At 51.3% G+C, this 23150-nt stretch overlaps 1 protein-coding gene across 1 annotated transcript in view; it reads left to right on the forward strand.

Moving 5' to 3' along the window:
* The window catches only part of COL23A1 (collagen type XXIII alpha 1 chain), a 301597-nt gene that overhangs the window by 18404 nt on the left and 260043 nt on the right, over positions 1-23150 (forward strand). Inside the window, 1 exon segment of the mRNA XM_032464925.1 lies at positions 4790-4856. Coding sequence (XP_032320816.1) covers positions 4790-4856 — 67 coding nt within the window.

The following is a 23150-nucleotide window of genomic DNA, read 5'->3' on the forward strand; positions in this document are numbered from 1 at the left end:
CGTTTGTCTCTGCGTGCGGTTCCACCCTGGGGTTCTCCAACATCCTGGCTGATTTTTTTTTTAAAGCTTGTATCCATCAAAATTTACTCTTCGTGATGCACAGTCCAGTAGTTTTTGACAAATGCGTAAAGTCTTGTATCCAGCATCCCAGCACCATACAGAGCAGCCCATCTCTTCACGTCTCCATGTATCTCCTGGCACTTCCTTCTTCCTGTTCCCTCAGCCTTTGGCAACCACTGACCTAATTTCTGTCCTTACAGTTTTGTATGGCCTGCATTTTTAAGACATGAAAATTGATCGTAAGCAGAGGCTGTCTTGCTTTGTGATTGAAGTTAGCTGACACCAGGATTCAAGTCCAGTCCTGACATATTGCCCCAAGTCTCAATTTTCTCATCTGTAAATGGGTATAAAAATAGTTTTAGCCCCAGGGAGGGGTATTCTTGGGAAGACTAGATAACAGCTGTTGGCACAGTGCCTGGCACATAATAAGTAACCAGTCATCTCGATGCTAGTAATACTTTCTATTTGCCGTCCTCATCATCACCCAGGTGGGGTATTAAAAGAGGAACGTGAACGAGGCCAGGAAACGCTGCGCTCTCAAGCTGGCTGTAGGAACGAGGGAACGTAAGGAAGTACGCCTGAGCCCTTCCCTGCAGGGAGGAAGGCGGGCGGAGGGTGTGACCGGGCGGGGCGGGGCGGGGCGGGCGGGGCGGCGCATGGTCCTCGCGAGCCTCCCCCCCACGCCCCGCCCGCCCGCCCCGCCCCGCCCCGCCCCGCCCGCCCGGCCCCGCCGCCTGCCGCGCCTGTGGATTTTCAGGGCTGATCCTGGAATTAGTTAGGGCTTCCTGAGGAGGCAGAATCATCTGCGTGTCATGCAAAAACTGACCCCGGCGGGGGGATTTCAGGGCTTCATCTTGCCTCTTCTCCTCAGGATTTTTTTTTTTTTTCACTGAGACGACGATGTTACAACAAGGAAAGAACTTTTAAAGAAGCAAATCTCCATAATCCCTCCATCCAAGTGGGCTGATGTTTTTGGTGGCTGCTGCCGTCCCACGCCTGCGTTTCTACACAGATGTAGACATTATTTATGGTACCATAAACATTTTCCTTTGCTGCTACACAGTCTTCATGACGATTTCTCCTGAAGATACGACAGTTCCGGGAAGGGGATTCTCCATCCTTCACTCAAACCCTCCCGCTGTTTTGCGGCGCTATTTCATGAATCTTTTTTTTTTCTCCCTTCTGCTGATTTATTTCCTTGGGATGTATTCCCAAGAGTAGGAGTTTTCTGTCAAAGGATAGGAATGTCTTTGTGGCTTTATCTGTAGCATTTTGCAGAAATAAATCATCATCTCCTTTTTTCGTATGAGGATCTATCTTTCATCGAAATGCAGCTGTTCAGGGATGGGATCAAGTAGCTGGTGAAGTGTGTGAGACTAATACTTCAACAAATCTTTAATAAATTTATCATCTGACCACGTAATGCTTTTTTGAAAACCGCGAGTTTCCCTGATGAGTTTTCCCTTGGCGCTTGCCACCCCTCCCCCCAAACTCCAAGTTCCCCTTCTCAATACTTCTGGAGGGAGTGCTCCCAAAGTCGGGTCTTTTCTCAGAATCTCATTCTTTATTTACTTTTGGAGTCAGGACTTGTTTGCATATGTAAAACCAGGACCATATTGTTTGCAGATGCTAGGGGTGCTGCCAGATAATTGAATGTAAAAAGCGGAGGCTTTTGAATTATTTTTACAAACCTGGACACAAAAGCATATTTTCTTAGAATTAAAAAAAAAAAAGCATGGAAATAAAGATCGTGGTATTGGGTTTCTAATTCAAACATTTCATTTTGTGTTCCTAATAGGGATGTTTTAAACCCAGAGTTAGGGACCTGGAGATGGGAGTGGGAGGCGGGGCAGAGGACTAGGAGGTAAAACTGTGCAGATTCACCGACTAATCCAGAAAAAGAAACACATCAAAGGAGTTAAAATAAATAGCAAAACAAAAACTCCATCAGTTACTTATGATTCCATCTAGTAGCATTTAACAATACGTTTCCCCCCCTTTCTTCAACAGTTTTCTGTTTAGCTTTTTGTTTGAAGATAAGAATAGCTTAAAAGTAATTGTGTTTCCTATCAGTGTTAGATAAAGCCCCCTTCCCCTCGGGGGGAGCCGCCCAGATGTGATAGCACTTGTTAAAAGCAAATTGTTTTTGCTTGTTACTGTTTATGTGCTAAAGAAAAAGCTTTCCAGAGTAAGACTGAAATTCAGACTACCACATTAATTAAAGTTTATTTTAGCTTTGACAAGAGCATCTGCTTAAAATTCTAGCATAAGGACATTTTAAAATTGCATGAGATTCAAAGCTCATTAGCAAAACTATTAATTAAAAACCCTGAAACCCTTTAAAACCCTAATTAAAACCCTAACATAAATTGCAAATTTTAGAATTTATTTTTAACTCTTATTAATCACATGCTGCAATGTATGTACAGAAGTTTCTGTGGCTTAAATAATTAATGTTATTGCTTGAAAAGTTTTTGTGGTGTGAATAATTAATATTATTTGATTGTTATACCCTATGTGCCCATGAAATTCTTTTTAATTACAAAATATTTCAAATATATATAATAATAATAATATAAATGCCCTGTATTTTGCCATATTTGCTTCTGATTTTTAAAGAAATAAAATGTTACTCTTTTGCACTCCTAAAAAAAAAGGCAAATTTTTTTAGCATTAAATGCTTTTTTAATTTTTAAACGAGTGTAGCTTCTAGCCTTTCTAGCAATGATAAAAACAGATGAGAGCTCCTCCTACTAATTTACTGGCTTAAACTAGAAGGCTGGATTCTTTTCCCCAGTAAATTTGGGATTCTGTAGTCATATCTGCAAGTACAATGGGGAGAAAAAGTGAGTTCTGAGGTCCTGCGCACGCCTGCACCGCTGGCAGCTTGGGCGGGTCCCAGGTCGGTGAGGACGGGCGTGGCCGGGATGCTCCAGAGTCCGGTGCAGGGGCGGCCGCTGGAGGCTGGGGGTGGCAGTTGCTCTTGCTGCGTCAGGTCTCACCCCCTTGGGGGCGGCCTGTGGCAGCTGCAGGGGCACCTCTGGAGGCTGGGGGCCAGCCGGGCTGCTCACAGGGTGGCTCTGGGCCAGGTGGACGGCGCCAGGGCAAAGTACCACCCCCCACCCCCACCCCCATGCCCGTCCCCGGTTTGAGCCGCAGTGAGTGGCAGGTGGGGGTCTGGCCCGGAGCTGAGAGCTTGGCAGCCAGAGGCCTAACCAGATTCTGGGGCTAGCCAAGGCCTTGGGATGGGGGTTGGGGGCTGCAGAGGTGGGATGAGGATGGAGACGTCCTGTCATAATCCTGCTTTCACAGCACCTCCACTGAAGTGTCCACGACCCCTGTCCTCCTGTTCTCAGAACTCGGCCTTAACTCCGTCTCTCTTCGGTGTCAGCCTCTGTGGCCCCCCCTGGAGAACCAGGGCGAGGCTGGCAGGCTGGGAGGGAGAGGGAACTCAGGAGGGCTTTGCGGGGCCCGCAGCTACCCTCTTTCTGTCTCGGGCTCCCAGTCCTGGGCAGTTCAGCCAGAGGCAGACAGGGCTTGGCTGGAGCCCCTTCTTACGTGAAAATTCCAGGCTTGGTGGTCAAGGGCTTAAGACTGGAGGTGGCCTTCTTGGCTTCTCTAAAGCGGCGCTTTAAAAATTACATTTTTGTTCATTTGTTTGCTGTACTATTTTCAAGGTATTTGTATTATTTTTTTTAATGGAGAAAAATTACATTTTTATGTTTGACCCTTAAGTACCCCTTTCGGTGGTCGTCTTGCATTTTCTACTCATGTTAACACATTCAGGATTTGCTTTGATTTTTTAAGGGAGATTTTCTTGTTTTTGTTTTTTGGTTTTGTTTTTTTCCTAGAGAAAGGTTAATGCTTTGTATAGCCTTGTCAGGACTCAAGTGTTGGCTAGCTCTGGGACTGTGGGCCGATTGCTTCACTCCCCTGAACCTGGATTTGGGATTGCAGATGAGTTTCTCCATTTTTCCAAGCTTGTGTCCCCTGTCTGTGGGGCAGGGACCATAATTCAGGCCTCAGAGGTTACCCCGCATGTCACATCAGGTGCTGGTTATGCCAGCGCTGTGCTGTGAGTTGCCATCATAGCAGACTTCTGACTCCATGGCTGTGGTCAGTCTCTCCCCTTCACCCAGGTCTAGCTCAGGGCTCGGCATGTGTCCAGATTCTGGTTAAATGCAACTGAACTAGAGTTTCTAGGCTGAGGATCCCCACTGATAAGAAGAAAGGAAGATGCCATCAGGGTGGATTAGGTCTGGGCCAAGGGGTCTGACGCCTGTGGGCTGGGAGGGGCTGCAGCCTAGGGGGCCGGGGGTTCCCTGGGATCGGATGGGGGGGGTGGCCCCTCGAGCAGGGAAGGAGGTGCAGGGGCCAGTTTTGATTGGGCCCACCTGGCGCCCCCCTGCTCTGCCCTCCCATCCTCACGCTGACCACGGGTTCCCTTTGTCGGTCCTGGGTTTGTATTGGAAAATGTTATAACAAAGCAGAAACCTGCCGCCTTCTGTTCAGGGACTCCCAAGTCATTGCTTAATGCTTATTTTTGTTTCTCCTCCTGTTTTAAAACTGCCCATAGAATTCAGTGACCTTTTAAAAAATGGTCTTGAAAGCCCCAGCCCCACCACTGTAGATCCTTCAGATACGTTGATTTTCGCTAATTTTTCTACTTCTGCCCCTCTCTGCTCTGAAACTCATCCTTATATTTTTTCCCCCTTTCTTCCTGGTTCAGAAGTTGGAGGGACTCGCCAAGCTGCGGACAGTTCGGGAAGCGCCATCGGAGTGCGTCTGCCCCCCAGGTAAGTGGATGTCTGATCCTGGCTGGCTCCTGACTTCTGAAGCCCTGGCCTTCTCGCCCTTGTCTGCTCAGAACCGCCGAGGACACGGTCAAGGGAATCGCCTTGGCTTTCGGGTTGTCTGTTGTACTGCGTGGAGCGTCCTGGGGCCTTTCTTCCTACCGCTTCCCTGGTAGGCGTGTCATGAGAGATCCTGGCAAAATCAGCCGACTTGGTTTGATGAGGACGGTGGTGTTGGGGGAGGAGCTGCGAAGTGTTACAGATGACTTACAGTAACAGCTCAGATGCTCGGAAAGTAGCAGCCGTCCCATTTTAAAGATGGAGAAGCAGGCTGGAACCGCCCACACGGTATTAGCCTTGTGACTCCAGCTCTGTCCCACACCTGAGGGGCTGCGGGTGGGTAGAGGAATAATCCAATGAATGTAGGTTTTTTGTTTCATTTTTTTGGGTGGAGCTAGAGGAAAGGAGTATGAAACATGGTCTGAATGACTCAGATAGTCATGTCTCTTGGGTTGTGGTGGTGTAGACCAGGATGGCTGTGAACAGAATGAGGATTTGATGGTTCCGAATCGATGTGGCTCAAACCATGATTCATATCGGGTCCTCTGGGTGTCCTCAGGGGAGCTTTGCACAGACTATGGTTGAGAATTTAGGGGTGTAGTCTCAGCCCCAGTATCTTCAGGACTAGAATTATCCTCTCCTAGAACTGCGTGGAACACCAGTGAATGAGTGGGAAGTCGTAGTATTTCCCAGGCTTCCCACCACGCCAGGTAAAGTAACAGAATACGGGGGCTGAGCCCAGGCCCCTGTTCCTTGCTGTCACGCCTTCCATTGGCCAAGCTGTCTGGCATTTCCCAAACTGTTGTGTACCCAAGGCAAGTTCGTGTGCCCTCTGCACCATGAGGCCAAACTGAAACGGTGGAGTTTGGAGCAGAGAAAGGTTTATTGCAGGGCCAGGCAAGGGTGATGGGGTGGCTCACGCTCAAGAAAACCCTGAACTCCCCAAAGGGTTTCAGCAAAGCGTATTTAAAGGCCAGGTGAGGGAGGGGGGTCTCGGGGTATGTGATCAGCTCGTGCACAATTCTCTCCCTGGTTGATGCTGAGGTAACTGGACATCAACACTGTCAAGCCCCAGGCGCTAGGTCTGGGGGCCATGTGCTCTTGACCATCAAGTAGTTAATTTCTTCCCTTTGGCGGTGATATTAAGCATCTGAAAAGCTCAGGAAATATACAGGAGATACTACTATCTGGGTGCTTCAGAGAGGAGCTGCAGCAGAGGACAGGGGAGGGATCTGACCCTGGAAGGCCCCATGGGGTCCTGCCTGGTTACGGAACCACTTCATCTGGTCCAGAAACCAGGCTCACTGATGGGTTAGCACCTCTGGGTTGGGAGATGCCCTGAGATTTGTGAAAAGGTGGACCTCGATGTGAAAATTCAGTCTCTGGGGACCCAGTGAGAGAGGATTTTATGGCTGAGCTTGAGTTGGCCTCTCATAGGAACCCTGAGGGTTTCATAGGATGGAAAAGGACATGACAAGTAATGACATCGTGAGCAGGTCAGGAGCTCAGGAACTGCAGTTCAGGAGGAAAAACAAAAATTCAGGTCCACAGATGACTTTTTGGCTGATCTGCAAAACGTATGAAATGGGAACAGCTCCTCTCCTTTCTCCTCTTTCTTTCTGAGTGTTGTTGGGGTGTGAACTCATGTAAGTTATGTGGACGAGTGTCTTTTAAACTGGGAGTCCCAGCTCATTCATGAGACATGAAATTGGCTCTGTGGGCTGCAGCTCAGCATTCTGAAATTCTGAGCCAGCAGAGATGGAACAAAAATGATTGGACTGAGGTTTTTGTTTCCGCGATTGTAGGGGTGACATGGATGATGGTGTGAAACGGGCTCCTTGCGTGGGTTGCTGACCGGAAGTTTGAAAATCCCAAATACAGATAATAGATGGAGAGTGAGGAATTGGCAGTGAGGGGCGTGGAGCCCCTGAATAAACCCAAACCGGCTCCGAGTCTTGGTCAGACACTTACTGTTTGTATCAATAAATGGTACCTATACCGGAGCGGGCTGAGGGGGCCTTTCTGAGCTCATGGAGGAACTACAGGTCCAAGCCCAGGTCCTACCCTCCCTTAGGGGCTTCTGAACCACCAGCAGAGGTGCTGAGAGCTGGGCTGACTGTGGAGGCCGAAAGGCTGGTCAGAACCCCCAGTCCCAGTGAGAGGAGGGCAGTGACCGCCCCTGCTCTCTGGAGGCCCCCAGGGGTCTGTGCTGTGCTGTCATTGTCTGAGGGCCTTGTGGCTATGGTCACACCCTCCTGGCACCTGTGGTCAGTGTAGCCCCAGGGGTGCAGCAGGGTGGCATCTGCCAGGCCGCGATGTGCAGCCGTGCCCACGTCTGCTCTTTCTCTCCTGTCACCTCGAGCTGGAGGACTCCCACAAGCCCCTGAGACCAGAGCGCTTTATCAGAGCAAAGCCACATAGGCTGGCACATTCTCCTCTGTCACAAAAAAGCACAGAGGCCTTTTTCTCCAGCACCAGAAACCTTTAACTCGTTCCCTTTCTCCCCAGCTCTGATCTGCCCTGCAGATTTCTGGAGTCTGGACACGCCGACCACCCTCTGTAGCTTGGCTCCCCGTCTGATCTGAGATACGCACAGATCCCCCTGACCCACTTCCTTCCCACGGCCCCAAGGATAGTGTCACCTTTTGTCAGATCCTAGGATGCAGCAGACAGATAAGCAAAGCAAGAGAAGGGGGCGGCTCTTCTGTGTGTGTTGCTCATTGTGAAGGGGATGCTGGCAGAGCTCTGAGGCCGAGAGGAGGGCAGGCCTCGGGCTGGAAGGTCAAGGTTCTTCTCTTGCCCGAGTTAGTGGTGGGACGACCGGCAGGGCTGGGGCTTCAGGCAAGTGAGGGGCCCTTGAGCCTTGAACTCCTCTATAAAACAGTGGAGTGGGTTGAATTGTGAATTTCCCAAAAGACAAATCCCAGTGCTAACCCCTGGTGCTTGTAAGTGTGGCCTTATTTGGAGATAAGTTCTCTGCAGGTGTACTTACGTTAAGGATCTTGAGATGAGGCATCCAGGATCTAGAGGAGGCCCCCAGTGCAGTGATGAGTGTCCTTACAAGAGACGGGGCGAGAGACCTGAGACACAGAGACACCCAGAGGGGAAGGCCCTGGGAAGACGGAGGCCGAGACCAGAGGGATGCGTCTGCGTGGCCGAGAACACCCAGCACTGCCGGCAGCCTCGGAAGTGGAGGGGGCATGGAAGGGACTCTACCTCAGAGCTTCCAGAAGGAATCAGCCCTGCTGAACACCTTGGTTTTGGACTTCTGGCCTCCAGAACCGGGAGAGAATAGGTTTCTGTCATCTGAAGTCACCCAGTTTGTGCTCATTTGTCGTGGCAGCCTCAGGAAGCTAAAATGGGAACAGCAGTCACCCCGAGGACCTTGTAAGGCGGCTGAGAGACTCAGAATGTGCCGGACACAGGAGCCTCCCGTAGCGCTGCTCTGTGTCACACACCTGCCCCCCGAGAAGCACCCCGCTCTTCCTTCAACAGAGAACTCCAGGCTTTACATTTACGTGACTAACCCATGTCCCGGGGAATTCCAACACCCTCTTGCCTTCCTCCCTCCCTAAGACAAGAAAGAAAGAGAAAGAGAGAGAGGGAGGAGGGGAGGGAGGGAGGAGGGAGGGGAGAGAGAGGGAGAGGAAGGGAGGAGGGAGGGAGGGAAGGAGGGGAGGCGGAATGAGGAAGGACGGGAAGGAAGGGGGAGGGAGGGAGTGAAGCAGAGGAAGGATGGGAGGACGTAAGTTCCTTTTGGTCTTCCTTCTTTTCGTACTTCCTTCCTTTCTTTCCTTCTTTTTTCTTTTTTCTTTCTTTCTTTCTTTCTTTTCTTTTTCTCTTCTCTTCTTTTCTTTCTTCCTTCATTCCTTCCTTCCTTTCTCTTCCTTTCCTTCTTTTCTTTCTTTTCTTTTCCTTCCCTTTTAAATCAAACTGTAATCAGTTACAATGTGTCAATTTCCAGTGCACAGCATAGCAGTCAGACATATACATACATGTATTCCTTTTCGTGTTCTTTTTCATTATAGCCGACACCCTCTCTGCTTACATTCCTTATGTACTTGAATGCTTCAAAACGTGTTTCAAGTTTTAAAATGTTTGTTTTTGAATAGGAAATAATATGTAATAGAAAAAGATTCAAGTGCTGCGAAAGATTACACGTGAAAAGTAATCCTCCCCTCCTCTCCAAAGGGGCCCCTGGCCATTTGCGGACGTCCTTCTGAGCAGGGCTCCCCAGCAGAGCTTCCTGTGATGGTGGGAGTGTCCTAGGTCCCACTAACACAGCCGCCACCACCAGCCACATGGGCTGTCGAGCCCCTGAAAGGTGGCTAGTGCCACTGACGAACGGAATTTTAAATTTTTGTTTAATTCTCAGTTTTCAGTCACCACCTGTGGCTGGTGTCTATGGTATTGGACAGCCTGGTTTTTGAGGTCACTTATGTACATTTCAGCCAGTAGCTCCCCTCATGGTTTTGCGCACGGGGCATCATATGTCATTGTCCCTGTGTTGCTGTTCGCAGTTTGCAGTTTCCCTCTGAGCTGGTCTGCATCAGCCTGCCTGTCGGAGGCTGCCTCCTTTGGGGTTAAAGGACGGAATCCTGTCGGGCTGTTGGGTTGTCCTGTGAGGTCGCCGGCCAGTCCCCACCCCAAGGACGTTTGGTTTGTTTTGTTTCCCATCCTGTGTTCTTACAGACCGTCCTGCAGAGAAGTCAGGGACGGAAGGAGGCCTGTTGTCTCGCCCTGTCCCCTGCCTTCCTTGTGCTTTGTACTGAAGGCTGTCATGAGCCAGGGATGGCTGCAGGGCCTGGGGGCCTGGGGCAGGAAGGACAGGAGCCCGCAGTCTGTTTGGGGAGCCCCTCCAAGAGCAGCAGTTCTGGAATGTTGCAGGAAGGGCGCTGGCAGGGGGTGGCCCTGAAGTCTGCTTGTGGGAGATGTGGGCATGGTCGGGTCCCCACTGAGCTGTGAATGGTCCTGACACCTGAGCATCCCAAGGGACAGGTTGGGGCCAGCACCACCCTGGAGCCTGAGAGGCCTGGATCTGACTCTTGACTCTGCTGCCAGGTGAGTGCATCCTACATGTCCCGGAGATATGGGCCCCTCTGGTGTACAAGCTCCTTGCGTTAACTGACGCTTTTAATTACATTCATCAAACACACAAATGGAAAAAGGAAACTTCGGAGGCCATACAGCTGGCCTGGAGAGGTCGGTGCAGAGCCAGGTTCGGGCGTGTCTGGGCTCAGGGGCTCCCCCTCCACCTCTCAGCTCCTCTCTGAGCTGTTTTCAGACGCTGTCTCCTTGCAGTGGGAAGGTGGCCACCAGCAGCCCCAGGGGTGGGTCAGCGAGCCCAGCGGATAGAGCTTTCCCCTTACTCGAAGTTCTCGGCACTGGGGAGCGGGGAGTGTTATGGGCTGACGCGTGCCCCCTCCCCCTGCAAATTCATGCACTGAAGTCCTGTCCCCCTCCCAGTACCTCAGAATGCGACTGTCTTGGAGACAGGTTCTTGAAAGAGGTAGATAAGGTCAAGTGAGGCCATGGGGTGGACTCTAATCCTCCATGCCTGGTGTCTTTGCAAGAAGAGGAGATCGGGACACAGACACACACACAGAGGGAGGGTGACGTGAAGACAAGGAAAGACGGCCGTCTGCAAGCCAGGGCGAGAGGCCTCAGGAGACACCAACCCTGCTGACACCTTGATCTCTGACTTACAACCCCTAGAACTGTGAGGAGATCGGTTTCTGTGGTTGAAGCCCCCCAGACCGCGGGACTCGTTCTGGCGGCCCGAGCAGACCAGTCCAGGGAGCTGTTGCTGGTGGATGCGGAGTTTCTGTTTGGAAAGAAAGAAAAGTTCTGGAAATGGAGAGTGGGGGTGGTTATACCACATTGTGAATGTAGTGAATGCCATGGAATTGTGCCCCTTTTTTGTTTAATTGAAGTGTAGTCAGTTTACAATGTTGTGTCAGTTTCTGGTTTACAGCATCATGTTTCAGTCATACGTATACATACGTATTCCTTCTCATACTCTTTTTTGTCACAGGTTACTAACCATCAGATATTGAATATAGTTGCCTGTGCTGTACAGCACAGACTTGTTGTTTATTGGTTTTGTGAGGATTTCCTTGTATTTCCGATGTAAGAGATACTCTGCCAAAGCTCAGTAGATACTCTGTGTGATTTGTTCTGTATGTAGGTTTAGATTTTGCTGTATTTGTGGAAGAGGGTGAGCTCTGCTGTCTTGGCCCAGCCCTCAGAATTGTGCACTTTTAAATGGTTAAAATGGTTATTTAAATTTTGTTTCTATTTTAGCATGATTAAAGAAAGAAGTCCCAGAATCGAGCCAGACTTGTCTGGCTTGGGGCAGGGGCCTCTCCCTGGCCGAGTCGGTGTGCCTGGATGCATTGACTGCTCAGGTCTGGGTCGTGGGACAGTTCTTGGAACTGGGCGGGCAGAGGGAGGCCATTCTGGGGGAAGGCTGATGCTACCATGATCGCGTGGGCTGACAAGGGGAAGGGTGGTCACCTCAAGGACAGTTGGGGTGCTGTTCCCAGAAGACAAGGAAAGAGATGTCACTAGGCAGACACATTTAGTAGATGACCCCTTCAGTCCTGCTCCGGGGGCAGCTGGCCAGACGTGTCCAGCTGGTCCTCAGCGGGGACTGGAGACAGATCCTGCGTTTGAGTGGAGGTTTGCCTCCACCTCAGGCACACAGGTCTTTCCCTCTGTGGAATTGATCCAACGGTGTGGCTCAGTGATAAAGCGCTTGAATTCTGGACCCAGGCTGCTGGGTTCAAATTCCCTGTCCTTTACCAGCTCCACGACCTTGAACTTAGCCTCCTGCTGCCTCAGTTTTACATCTGTGAAGTGGGGTTTCTGATAGCGCGGGGCTTGTGCAAGGACTAGATGAGTTAACACACGTAGTTTGTAACAGGGCCTGGCGCCGCTTCCTGAAGACGAGTTAGTGGTTTCCAGGCCCCCAGATCCGTCGTCCCCAGGCCAGTCCAGACCCGCCGTGTGCAGCCTGTTAACCTTCCTGATTTTCACTGATGTCAGTCCGGGCTGCCAGAGAGGTAGGGGGGAGGCGACCCCGTGCTGGCAGTTGGCCGGGAATATCCTGGAGGGAAAGAACAAAGGCTTGGCAGGTTTCCTTGGCATATTCTTCTGGGACGTGGGTGAGAAAATGCTGATGACAGCGCCCAGAAGTGAGGGAACCAGAAAGGAAGAGAAGACGTGTAGCGCGTGATCTCTGGTCAGCCGCTAACAGCATCCAGAAAGGCCTGTCCTGCAGAGCCTGGGGCTCTGCCCGGACACGGCTCACGCTGAGTTCTCACTGGGCTCAGCTGGCCCCGGAAGTTATTAGCAACTTTTAACGGGAAAACGGTGATACTTTTCATTTCCTCTCTGTGCCTGTTTGTGTCCTTGCATAATATGCCAGAGACGTGGTGTGTGGTTTCCAAATGATGGGCCCTGGGCTTGCAGTGAAGGGTGACTTTCCAGAAATTAATAAACAGACGAATCAGTTAGGAACTCGCTGCTCTGTGGGAATCTTTGGAAGTCTGAGCAGAGGCGCGAAGCTCTGCCCAGGAGAGCGCAGAGCACGAGGCGGAAGTGATACGGAGCCTGATCCATTTCGGGGATGGTTTATGGCCCGCGCTGCAGGGTGGGACAGACGTGGTCAGGGTTGCTCTGTTCAGTCTGTTTACTCTATCTGTTGGTTTTGGAGATTGCTTAGGGCAGGGGGTGGCACTTTGTAATTACTTGGAAGCAAAAAATTGTTAACCCCCTTTGAGTTCCTTCTTATTAGTAGAAATTTTTTAAATGATACTTTTTTAATGTTAAATCCCAGTCAACTTGCATTTATGGTAAAAATAAGTAGCTTAATAGCGTTACGCTGCGGGTCAGACTGTACAGAAGTTAATTTGTATGTCTGATTTTTTTTTTTTTTTTGCCAGAATTCTCTGGAGAACTCATTCATTTGTTCATTCATTCATCGCCCCCTCCCCTGTGTCGTGCTTGTCCTGCGGGCGATGCTAAGATTGTTAGAGGGGCTGTAGACCCGGTTCTTAGAGGACATTGGCACGTACACAGGGACCATCGGGAAGAATCCCAAGACAAAAGGCCCACCGAAACTGAAAGGAGGAAGAGGTCACCTCCGATCAGGAAGGCCTGGGTGGGGGAGATGACAGCTGGGCAGGGTTGGCTTCTTAGCCAGCTGGGACAGGACGAGCCCCAGGCACCCAGAGCCCAGGAGCGTCAGGGAGCCCTGTGTGGTTGGAAGGTGGTGGTGGGAGGTGAGGGAGGGTCTCGGTTTATAGGGGGATGTGGGCCCCGTCCCGTGGGACACAGGTAAAGGTGCGTGAGTACAGTTCAGCTTTCAGAGGAGGACTCTGGATACAGCGTGAAGGATGGGCTGGACCACAGGTTTGGCCCAGCAGAGAGGCCCGCTGAGAGGATGCTCAGGGTGCAGACAGCCTTGTCTTGTTCCCTCCTGCATCCCCTGGGCCTCGAACAGGGCTGGGCATGTGGAGGCAGGATGATAATATCTGCTGAATGGCTTCTCTGGAGGAGAGGTCACGAGAACTTGAATGAGGGCCATGAGAATTGACGGCAGGGAACAGCTGTGAGAGGCACTGGGCCATGTGGTGGACAGAAGTCACGAACAGGATGGATGGGCACGGGAGGGGACAGAGGTGCCCGAAGTTGGAAGCCTGGGGGAGGGCGATATCCTGAACAGAAACCGGAAATCCCCAGAGAGGGATTTAGAAGGGAGGATGGTGTGCATGGTTTTGGACAGTGGCCTTACAAAGCAGTTTGTAGACCCACTGATGGAAGGAGGAAAAAGATTAGAAGTCTCCTCTCAAGGCACGTCTAGCCACGCTGAATTTACGAATTAGAAACTGTACCATGTCCTGTAAACAAAGGTCTTGGGATTTCGCTCTGTGTGACCATTGGGATTTGGAGATTTTCTTGTGGCCACCAGAGGGAGCCCACAATGTTCATTAAATGCTATAGAAATCGAGTAGGAATTTTTAAAAGGATAATTAATATTTTTTTAAAAATGTACTCTCAAGCACACGAAAAGTTCAAACCAAAGGCAGTGAAATACAAAGTTAACTTTTCACTCTGGTGTTTTTTTTTCCTGACTAAAATGGAAGATCCCTGAGAATTTTCCAGATGATTCCAGAATCAAGTGGTGTGTTGTTGGTTTCAGGTCATGACGATTATGTGAAGGGTAAAAAAGCCGTTAGCAAGCACATTCCTAGAGCAGGTGTCCCACTCACCCAGCAGTCGCATGGGTGGCTCTGGGTTAGTCTCAACGGAGAATCCCTGAAGCTGTGGGAAGATAAGACACGGAAGGGCCTTGATCTCAGCTTGGCCAGCCCTGTGCCAGCTATTGGATGACAGGTGCGACTTCTCCCCCCGTGAGGTGTCGTGTAACTCTGTACACTGCGATTATTGAGTGTCCCACCTCTCAAGAGCTGCTCACGTGGGGGCCTGCCTCTTCCCGGGGGTGGGTTCAGTGCAGTCACAGTATCCGGCTTCTTAGGCTCACTGCTCACGCCAAAGTGTATTCCACATGGACGGAAGACACAAATGTGAAACATAAAACCATGGAAGGCAAGACAGAAGTACAGCAGGTCATTTTTTAACATTATGAGGTGGAAATCGACTTTATAAGCCTGGCACCGAAGTCAGAAGCCATAAAGCAGCAGTTCTCACCCTGGGGTGATCTTGTCATCTGGGGACGTTTGGCAAAATGTTTAGAGACATTTTTGATTTGTCTCCTCTTGGGGGGTGGCGTGCTACTGGCATCTGGTGGGTAGAGGACAAGGATGCTGCTGACCAGACCACAGTGACAGGCCAGCCCCCACGACAAAGAATCTTCTTACTCACATATCAGCGGTGCTGATGTTGAAAAACTCTGCTGCAGAATAAATGTTTTCGTAAATGTTTTCAGCTTCAAAACTTATATTTTCTTTTTTAAAAAAATTATTATTTTTGGGGGCGAGAGGGATGATTAGGTTTATGTATTTATTTATTTGTGGGGGTGCTGGGGACTGAACCCAGGGCCTTGTACATGCTAAGCACACTGACAGTGAGCTATACCCTCCCCCACTTAAACTTTCTTTCTAGAAAGAAAACCCCACCTTAACAAAGTTTGAAGACAAAGACACAGGAAAATAATTCAACATATACAACAAACAGACAGTGAAAGCATGAAACCCAAAGTGCTTTGGTAAAAAAATAAGGGAAAACCAAATGTTTTAGTGGGAGAGTGGGCATAGGAAATAAGCAGGGAGTTCTCAGCAGGAAAATATGTGAATGGTGACCTTGTCCCTCAGTGAACACTTCTCCTGGGGCACCCGTTCTGTGCCAGGCGCCGCTCTGGGCACTGGAAAAGCTGGTCCACATCGTGAATAACTGAGGAAATGCACAGTGAAATGAGGACGCTCGTTTTCAACGATCAGATTGATAAAGCTTAAATGCTGGAGGGCAGTTTGGCCTATGAACAGAAAATTTTAAAAGCACAGACGTTCTCCCAGCATTTCCACTGCTAGGTTCAGTGAAAATCTGACCACTGTGCACAAGTGACTGTACGGTGATGTTTATCGGAGCATCATTCACAGCTGCAAAAGCGTGGGGAACGACAGTCCCAGCCCTTTACAGGCGAAGGACAGCCGCGGTATTCTGACAGTGGGGAGAAGACGGGCAGTGTCAGAGTGTGAACAGCGCTGATCGCTGCAAGGTGAGAGTGCAAGTGCCCTTTTCTTTCCTGCCTTTTCTTTTCTTTATTTTTAAACGGAGGCCCCGGGGGATTGAACCCAGGACCCGGTGCATGCTCGCTAAGCATGCTCTCCACCACTGAGCTCTGCCCACCCCCTGCGTTTTTTGAATGTGCTAACAAGAAGCACGCGTCACCAGCATAATCAGGAGCAAAAAGTAAAACAGCTGAAAAGTGTTCGACCGAAAAGCCAAAGACAGAGTTTGTTTCCGGCCCTGGGCTGGCCACAGGCCTGTCCAAGTGTCCTGCCCACCTCAGGGCTCTGGGGGTCTGGAAAGGCAGCCCCTGTCTGATTTAAAGTCCACCAAGCCACTCGGCAAGAAACCTGGTGCCTGACAGGTGCTACAAAAATGTTTACATTTAATACATAGTGTTTTCCTAAAGGACCTTTTAAAGCTGAAAAGTGCACTGTAGACACAGATTAATATAGACACCCATGGGGAGTGATGGAAAGCATGTCTTCTGGGATAAGGCAGGCCTGAATTTGAGTCCTGGGTCTGTCAGTTAGAGCTGTGTGACCTTGGGCATGTTACTTAACGTCTCTGGCCTTCAGTTCACCATTCTTCTTTAATAACTGACACCACAGTCCCAAAGTTGAAGGTAGTTATTTGTTATCTTATTTGTTCTTCATTCAAAAGTATGTATTCAATATCTTGTAGTAACCTATAATGAAAAAGAGTATGGAAAGAAATATATGTATGTACATGTATGACTAAAACATTATGCTGTACACCAGAAATTGACATAGCGTTGTAAACTGACTATACTGCAATAAACAAAATTTTTTTTAATGTACCATGTTAGATTTTAGGGGCACAGTGGTGGACAAGACAAAATCTGTGCCCACGTAGAATTTACATTCCAGGCGTCATGGGGTAGGTAGGGTGGAGACAGACAAACTAAAACAGATAAAGTAACAAATGAGGTAACTCAGGCATGGACAGGCGCTTGGCAGAGGATGCAAGGGTGTGGTGGTGCTGAGATTTACTGCTTTGGAAAGGGAGGTCAGGGAGGGCTCACTGGGGAGGGGACACTGAGGCCAAGATCTGCATGATGAGAAGCCTGGCATCCCAAGGTGTCCCAAGGCCCCAAGAACAGCGAGTTGGTTCTTAGGCAGCCAAGAAGGCTGGGGTGTCTTCTAGGAACAGGGAGGAGTCAGTGTCTGAAGGCTGGGGAGGGCATGATCAGGCTAGGGAGGGTGTGTCTGGCCCTGTTGGCTACAGAAGAATGTGTGTTTCACCCCCAAAGCAGTGGGAGATCACTGCTGGGTTGAAAATAGAGAGGTGCCATTGTCCAGTTTGTGTTTTGAAAAGCTCAGGCTGATGCGGAATGGAGAGTGGTCCTGGAGGAGTGCCTGAGAGGAATGGAGGGGCAGAGGAAGTGGGGAAACCACTGGGAGGTCACCGCAGTCGTCCAGGCCAGGTGCAGTGGGGGCTCGCACCAGGGGCGTGATGCTGGAGGCGATGGGAAGACACGGACGGAGTCGATGTGGATTTTAGAGGCTGTACTGACAGGACTTGGAGGTGGACTTAGTCGGGGGGACTGAGGGAGAGAAGACTGGATGACTCCCAGCTTTTGAATGACACCCGAATTCTTAGCTTGGGCAACTCAGTGGTGCCATTTGCTGTAATGGGGGTTGAGGACAGAATGCGGAGTCTGTTTGGACTTGTTCATTTTGACATGACTAGTGGACATCTGAGCAGAGATACACAGTCACAGTCCTTGGATTAAATGACACCACGGAGGTGGAGGCAGCAGCACAGGACCTGGCCCAGAGTGGGCATTTGTCACTGTGTGTTGACTCCAAATACACATGTATGGGGACAGTGGTCAAGACAGCCCTGGACCTTAGCCTGGTTGCCTCCTTCCTTAGCCTGGAGCCTGGAAAGACCTCTTCGTTCCTTACTGTATTAGTCAGGGATTTCCAGAGAAACAGAACCAATAGGTTGTGTATACCTATCTGTCTGTCTGTCTGTCTGTCTGTCTGTCTATCTACCTATCTATCTATCTAAAGAGATTTGTCTTAAATAACTGGTTCAGTCCAAACCTACAGGGCAAGTCAGCAAGCTGGAGGCCCAGGAGAGCCAATGTTCCAGTTAGAGTCCTAAGGGCATTTGCTGGAGAATGCTCTCTTGTTGGGGAATTCTCTTTTGTTCTGTTCAGACCTTCAACTGATTGGATGAGGCCCACCCACACTACGGCGGGCAGTCTGCTTTCCTCCAAGTTCACCTGTTTGAATGTTTATCTCATCCAAAAAGATCCTCATGGAGAAACATCCAGAATAATGTTTGGCCACATATCTGGGTGCTGTGGCCCAGCCAAGTGGACCCATGAAATTAACCATCACACTTACCTTCTACTGTTACCTCCCTTGGGGTCCCCCTCATTTTCCCTCATCTCTCTTTCCAGCCAGTCAGTTCTCTCATCCTGCTTCCCATGCATTGACTAAATCTTCCCTACACCATCCCCACCACCACTGCTTTCTTCAGACCCTCATCGTCCCTCATCCCTTCCAAGCCTTCCCCAGGATTGGGGCAAAGTTTGGTTTAACCGCCTTCCATCTTTAGGACCAAGTACGCAGTCTGTATCTTGGCATTTCTCAACTAGACTCTTGCCTCCCTCTCTGGACCCACCTCTCAAATCGTGTCACCTTCCTGTGCCAAATGCAGTGATTTCATTTTTAATCATGCTACCTACTCAGAACCTATATGTAATTCTTTTGCCCGAAATGGCTCCCCTCCTGGCTTTTTGCTGAAAGAACCCATGTTCATTCTTCGTGGTCCAGCTTCAGTCTTAGTCATCTGAGAACCTTCCCTATTTTCCAGGCAGAATGCATCTTCTCCTCCTCTGTGACCCCACCACACTCTGGGTACCCCTCAAACGATCCCATAGTGTACTTGGGGTTGCTTCATCTGACTGTCACCACCACTTCCCCACCCTGTGAAACCCTAAAAGGCAGGGGCTGTATCCTGTCTCCCCCTCCCCGCCCTCCAGGCTCCTAACAGATCCTCCAGTGAGGGTGAGATGAGGTGGGGGAGGAGGGAAAGGACAAACTCTGCTTCTACCCCAGGAGCATGCAGAATTCAGCTCATTTTATAAATAACTTCAGGTGATTTGTGGAGTGACAGTGACAAGTCTGTTAGGGGACTGTTACAGAGAAGGGGTAATAAAGTCTATAAATAAAGCTTCACGGCTGACATTGTCTTCCTTGGACTCCTCACTGTCCAGGAACCGGGCGGGGCTGGCAGAGAGGCTTCTCAGCGCACAGGGAAGCCTGTCTGCGGCGTCCGCTCACTCTTATCCTCAGACTTTATCCTGACTCGCTTTCAGGTTTTCCCACGTTTTCATCGCTTGGCTTTTTCTCCTTGCTTATCTTAGACTTAACTCTGGCCAGGACCTGGCTCTGCCGAGTTCTGAGTTGGCCTCGGGGGCCGATGACTGGATGATTGAAGTCATTTGCATTCAGTTTGGTGCTGGCCCGGGTCCCTTCCCTGTGAATCAGATCCGGTCCTGCCAGCTGGCTTTGGGGTCCTTGCCACTCTGTGTCGGAAATATATTCCCTCCAGGGAAACGGTTCAGAAATCTGCTTCCTGAAAAAGCCTCCTTGACCCTTTGCAGCCAACATTTCCTGTATTTTCTGTTCTAATCCCCAGATTGCTTAAATCCAGCAGGGTTTGGGAGCTGTGCAGACCCGCGCACTCCCAGCCCCCTCCCTATGTTGGAAGGCCTGGCCTCTGCAGGCACGCGCATCTCCATGCCTGTCTTCTCTGTCCTCTGGCCGCTGAGCCGCTCCCCTGTCCCTCCTGTGGCCTCACCTGGCTCGGCCCACCCCATGTCCACCCCAAAGCTCTGGCCCGCGCAGCCTTGCAGGGATGGTGGAGGTTGAACCTGGCACCTGGGCGACCTCCGCTGCCTCCAGCCTCGTGGGGCAGATAGAAGGGGCGGGGGGCGTGGGCAGAGAGAGCTGCCCTTGCTAAACTGTACAAATACGACTGGTTGTGGTCGAAACACACGGAAATGTCCCCTCCTTTCCTTCATCTCTTAGTGTGGATTGCTCCGTCCCACTCTGCCGCGTGCACCCTCAGGTCTCTCCCTCCAGCAGCCTGGGAGCAGCCCCTGGACCCATCCGTCGGGGAGGTAGCTAGGAAGACATATAACCGGCCTCGCAGAGTGTTGTTCTGGGGAGCAGAGAGGAGGGAGGGAGGCTCGATGGACGGTGAACGAGGTAGCGTTCTTTGATCCCTTGCAACAGCAATCAACTAGGGCAGATTCAGACCAAGAGGGAAAGTATTGGGGGAAATGCAGGAGCTCACAGAGGCGAAGTGCCCGCTGAGGAAGGAGGCTGGGCAGGGACAGGGTGCAGGGCAGCCCCCTGGGGAACGAGAGGTCCCCTGGGTGTGTCTGCACCATTTGTTCTGTGTGTCACTCTGCCTGAGGTTCAGGGTCTCAGGAGACAGAGCCCCACTGGGCAGGCCTGGCTGCTGTGCCCATCCCTCTGCCAGGGTCTTTGAGAGGCAGGGAGGGCACCTCCACCACGGGTGCCAGGAGGCCACACGGTGTCGGGGAGTGAGGTCTGGGTTTGATACAGGTGGACTCTGCCCCCGGCTCTGTGAGCTGGGGCCAGCGATCTGATGCTTTAAACCCCACCTCTCCTTGTGCATAACATGGAAAAGCTTTATGTGTCTCACAGGCCTGTTCTGAGGCTACACTGAGATGAGTGTATGTGGGGGTGCTAGGTGCTCCCAGGCATCTCCAATATCTGTTCATTTATCCCTCAGGAAAGTGGCCTACGGTCCCCAAAAGCTGGGAGACAGCCGGACACAGATCATTATTACAGTGCGAGGGGGACTTAGCCAGGCCAGCATGGGGTGGGGGGAGCTTTCCTTCTGTGGCCTCCTTCGCAGAAAAGGACGTCATTTCTGCTTAGACTCTTGGTTCACTTAGTGCCAGAATCCCCCCGCCGTCCGCCCCGACAACCTTCTGCTCAAAGATGGAGAAGGAGCAACTCCTGGCTCCTCCTCCGGGAGCCCTTGAACTTGGGGTTCCCTCTGCTGCCCTGCAGACTGTCAGCGGGCTGTGTGGTCAAGCCCTTTGCTCTCGACTGGCCCTGGGGTTTCCCTCCTGATCCACCAAAGTTCCATTTTTGTTTAGTCCTGACTTTGGAAGTAGGATGAATCTATCCAAGCTTCCTTTCCCACGAGGTCACAATTTTCATGACACAAGTAGGCCTGAAGCGGCCTGCTGTCTGGTCGTTTCTTTAGAAGCAGCCGTGTGCGGCCCACTCACAGGCTAGCACAGAAAGAAGTTCAAAGCCCTGAGGCCGAGGCTCTGAAGGGAACGGGGCCCTAAGGAAAAAAAACAGCAGACAAAGGAGGGTGTGGAGGAGGGGCCGGCTCCCCGCTTACAAGTGCACGCACCTCCTGACGTGGTGCTTTGTGAAGAATGTCCTTAGGTGAGACCCTGTGTGCCCCCAGGGGAGTGGGGGCAGTGGGTGACTGGGGGCAGAGCAGAGTGGCTGTGCCACCGGCAGGACTGGACGGTGACTTTACTCCTGGGTGTCAGTACTGCCCTTGGCGTGCCCGTCACACAGGCGGGGTAGAAGCAGCCCCTGATGGCCCGAGTGCCTGCCTGAGGGTCAGCTGTGTATTAATAGCTGTGACCCTGGGCCCCACTGTGCCCTGCGGGTAGGGGGGCATGGTCTGGCATTTACTCTGTTTGTGTAAAGGGTGGGGGACCTGGAGAGGACAGGGTGCCTCCCAGGAAGACCAGGAGCAGCCGCTCAAGAGTGACCCCCCCCCCGCCCCCCGCAGCTCCCCCAGGGCAGCACTTGGGCTGAATTTCCAGGCGGACCAGGTAGCGCCTTCGGGCCCCACCCCCCAAGCTGGTCTGCTCCCTGAAAGTGTCCATCCTCTCCTCTTGCCCCCTCCCCCTTGGGATCCAGGAGCAACACCAGCGGCTGGAGGGGGGGAGGGGTCTGTGAGGATCAAGTTCTTTCACCCCAGGCCTGCTGGTGGGTATAGAAGACGGGGGCCAGGCGCACGTGTGGGGTGAGGGTGCGTGGCGGGGAGCGGGCAGGGCGCTAAACTCAGGCGGGAGAGGGCAGGGAACGCAGGGCGGATATGGTGGCCCAAGAAGGTGGGGTTGAGGGAGGGGCAAGGGAAGGGTGGAGAAGTGGGGGGACGATGCGTGCACCCAGGTGTGTGGGGGGCAGGGACTCTGAGCCCCTAGGTCTGGCTGTGGGGAGGTTCCAGGTCCTCCAGCCAGAATCCTCCAAGGGCTGACTCAGCAGGTCCTCAGGGCCTCTCTTAGGATTGTCGAGAAAGGCTCGTTTCCTGCCTAGAACGCACCCTTTTCTTCTTTCTGCGGGTCCCCACCTCCCCACAGGGACCCCCTTCCAGTCTTCTTAGCAGGCTGTCCTCCTTTGACTTAAAAAAACTATTATTATAAAAGAAAACTATGCTTCTTAAAGTAATCCTACTGTCCCCATCAAAAGTGTTCCCCTTGTACCCCGATTCCACTGCCCTGTCCGTCCCCGAAACCTAGGTGTAAATATTTGGTCCGTTCAGTTTGCTTTCTACGGGCCTTTTTTGTGCTTCAACAAATACATTTAAATTCTTACAGAAATAAAATAATGCGTGGTGTTCTGCATTTTTGTTTAACTTCACAATATGAGGGTCAGTTCAATCTGAATGGGCTCCCAGGGCCCACGGACCACCCTTACGTGGAGACCTGCTGAATTAAACACCAGGACGTGACTCAGGGTGGCTGGCTGGGGGTTCTTTGCGGCTCCCAGCCCTCCCAGTCCCTCCCACTCTGCCCCTACACCCTCCCCCAGCTCTGGGCCTGCCTTCCTGGACTTTTTTTTTTTTCACATTTTCCTCCACACCAGCCGTTTTCACTCTTTGCAACGTAAAAGTCTCCTGGTTTGTTTGCTGCCCCTTCTGATCCTGGCCTTTCTGTTCTTTCTCCTTGTCAGCCCATCTGAAGCCCCAGTGACAAGCGGACACGCGGCGGGGCTTCTGCGGGAGGTGCTAGAAAGGCAGTGGACATGCTCACGCTTCGTATTCTGTGTCTCTGCGACCGTTCATAGCTTCTGTCACATTAATATCAACATAGCTGCACCTCGGATTTGTTTTAGCTTTTTGTCAGAACAGGACTTAGCACAGGCACCAGCGCAGGGCCTGAGCGCGCAGCCTGGTGACTTTCCAGACAGAACACACCTGTGTCCCGGTCAGGACGCAGCACGTGACCTGCCTCCAGAGACACCCCCCCCCCGCCCCGCCGCCCAAGGTAACCACTCTCCCCGTGCCCCATGATAGACTAGCTTTGCCTGTTTTTGAACTTTCTAGAATGGAATCACACACTATAGGTTCTTTTCTTCAGCTGAGCGTTTGGGGATCTGCCCGTGTGGCCACACTCAGTGGTGGATGGTTCATTTATTTATTGATCCTGTGGTTGTT

This window comes from Camelus ferus, chromosome 22, assembly GCF_009834535.1.
Source record: "Camelus ferus isolate YT-003-E chromosome 22, BCGSAC_Cfer_1.0, whole genome shotgun sequence".
In the NCBI taxonomy this organism is placed as follows: Eukaryota; Metazoa; Chordata; class Mammalia; order Artiodactyla; family Camelidae; genus Camelus; species Camelus ferus.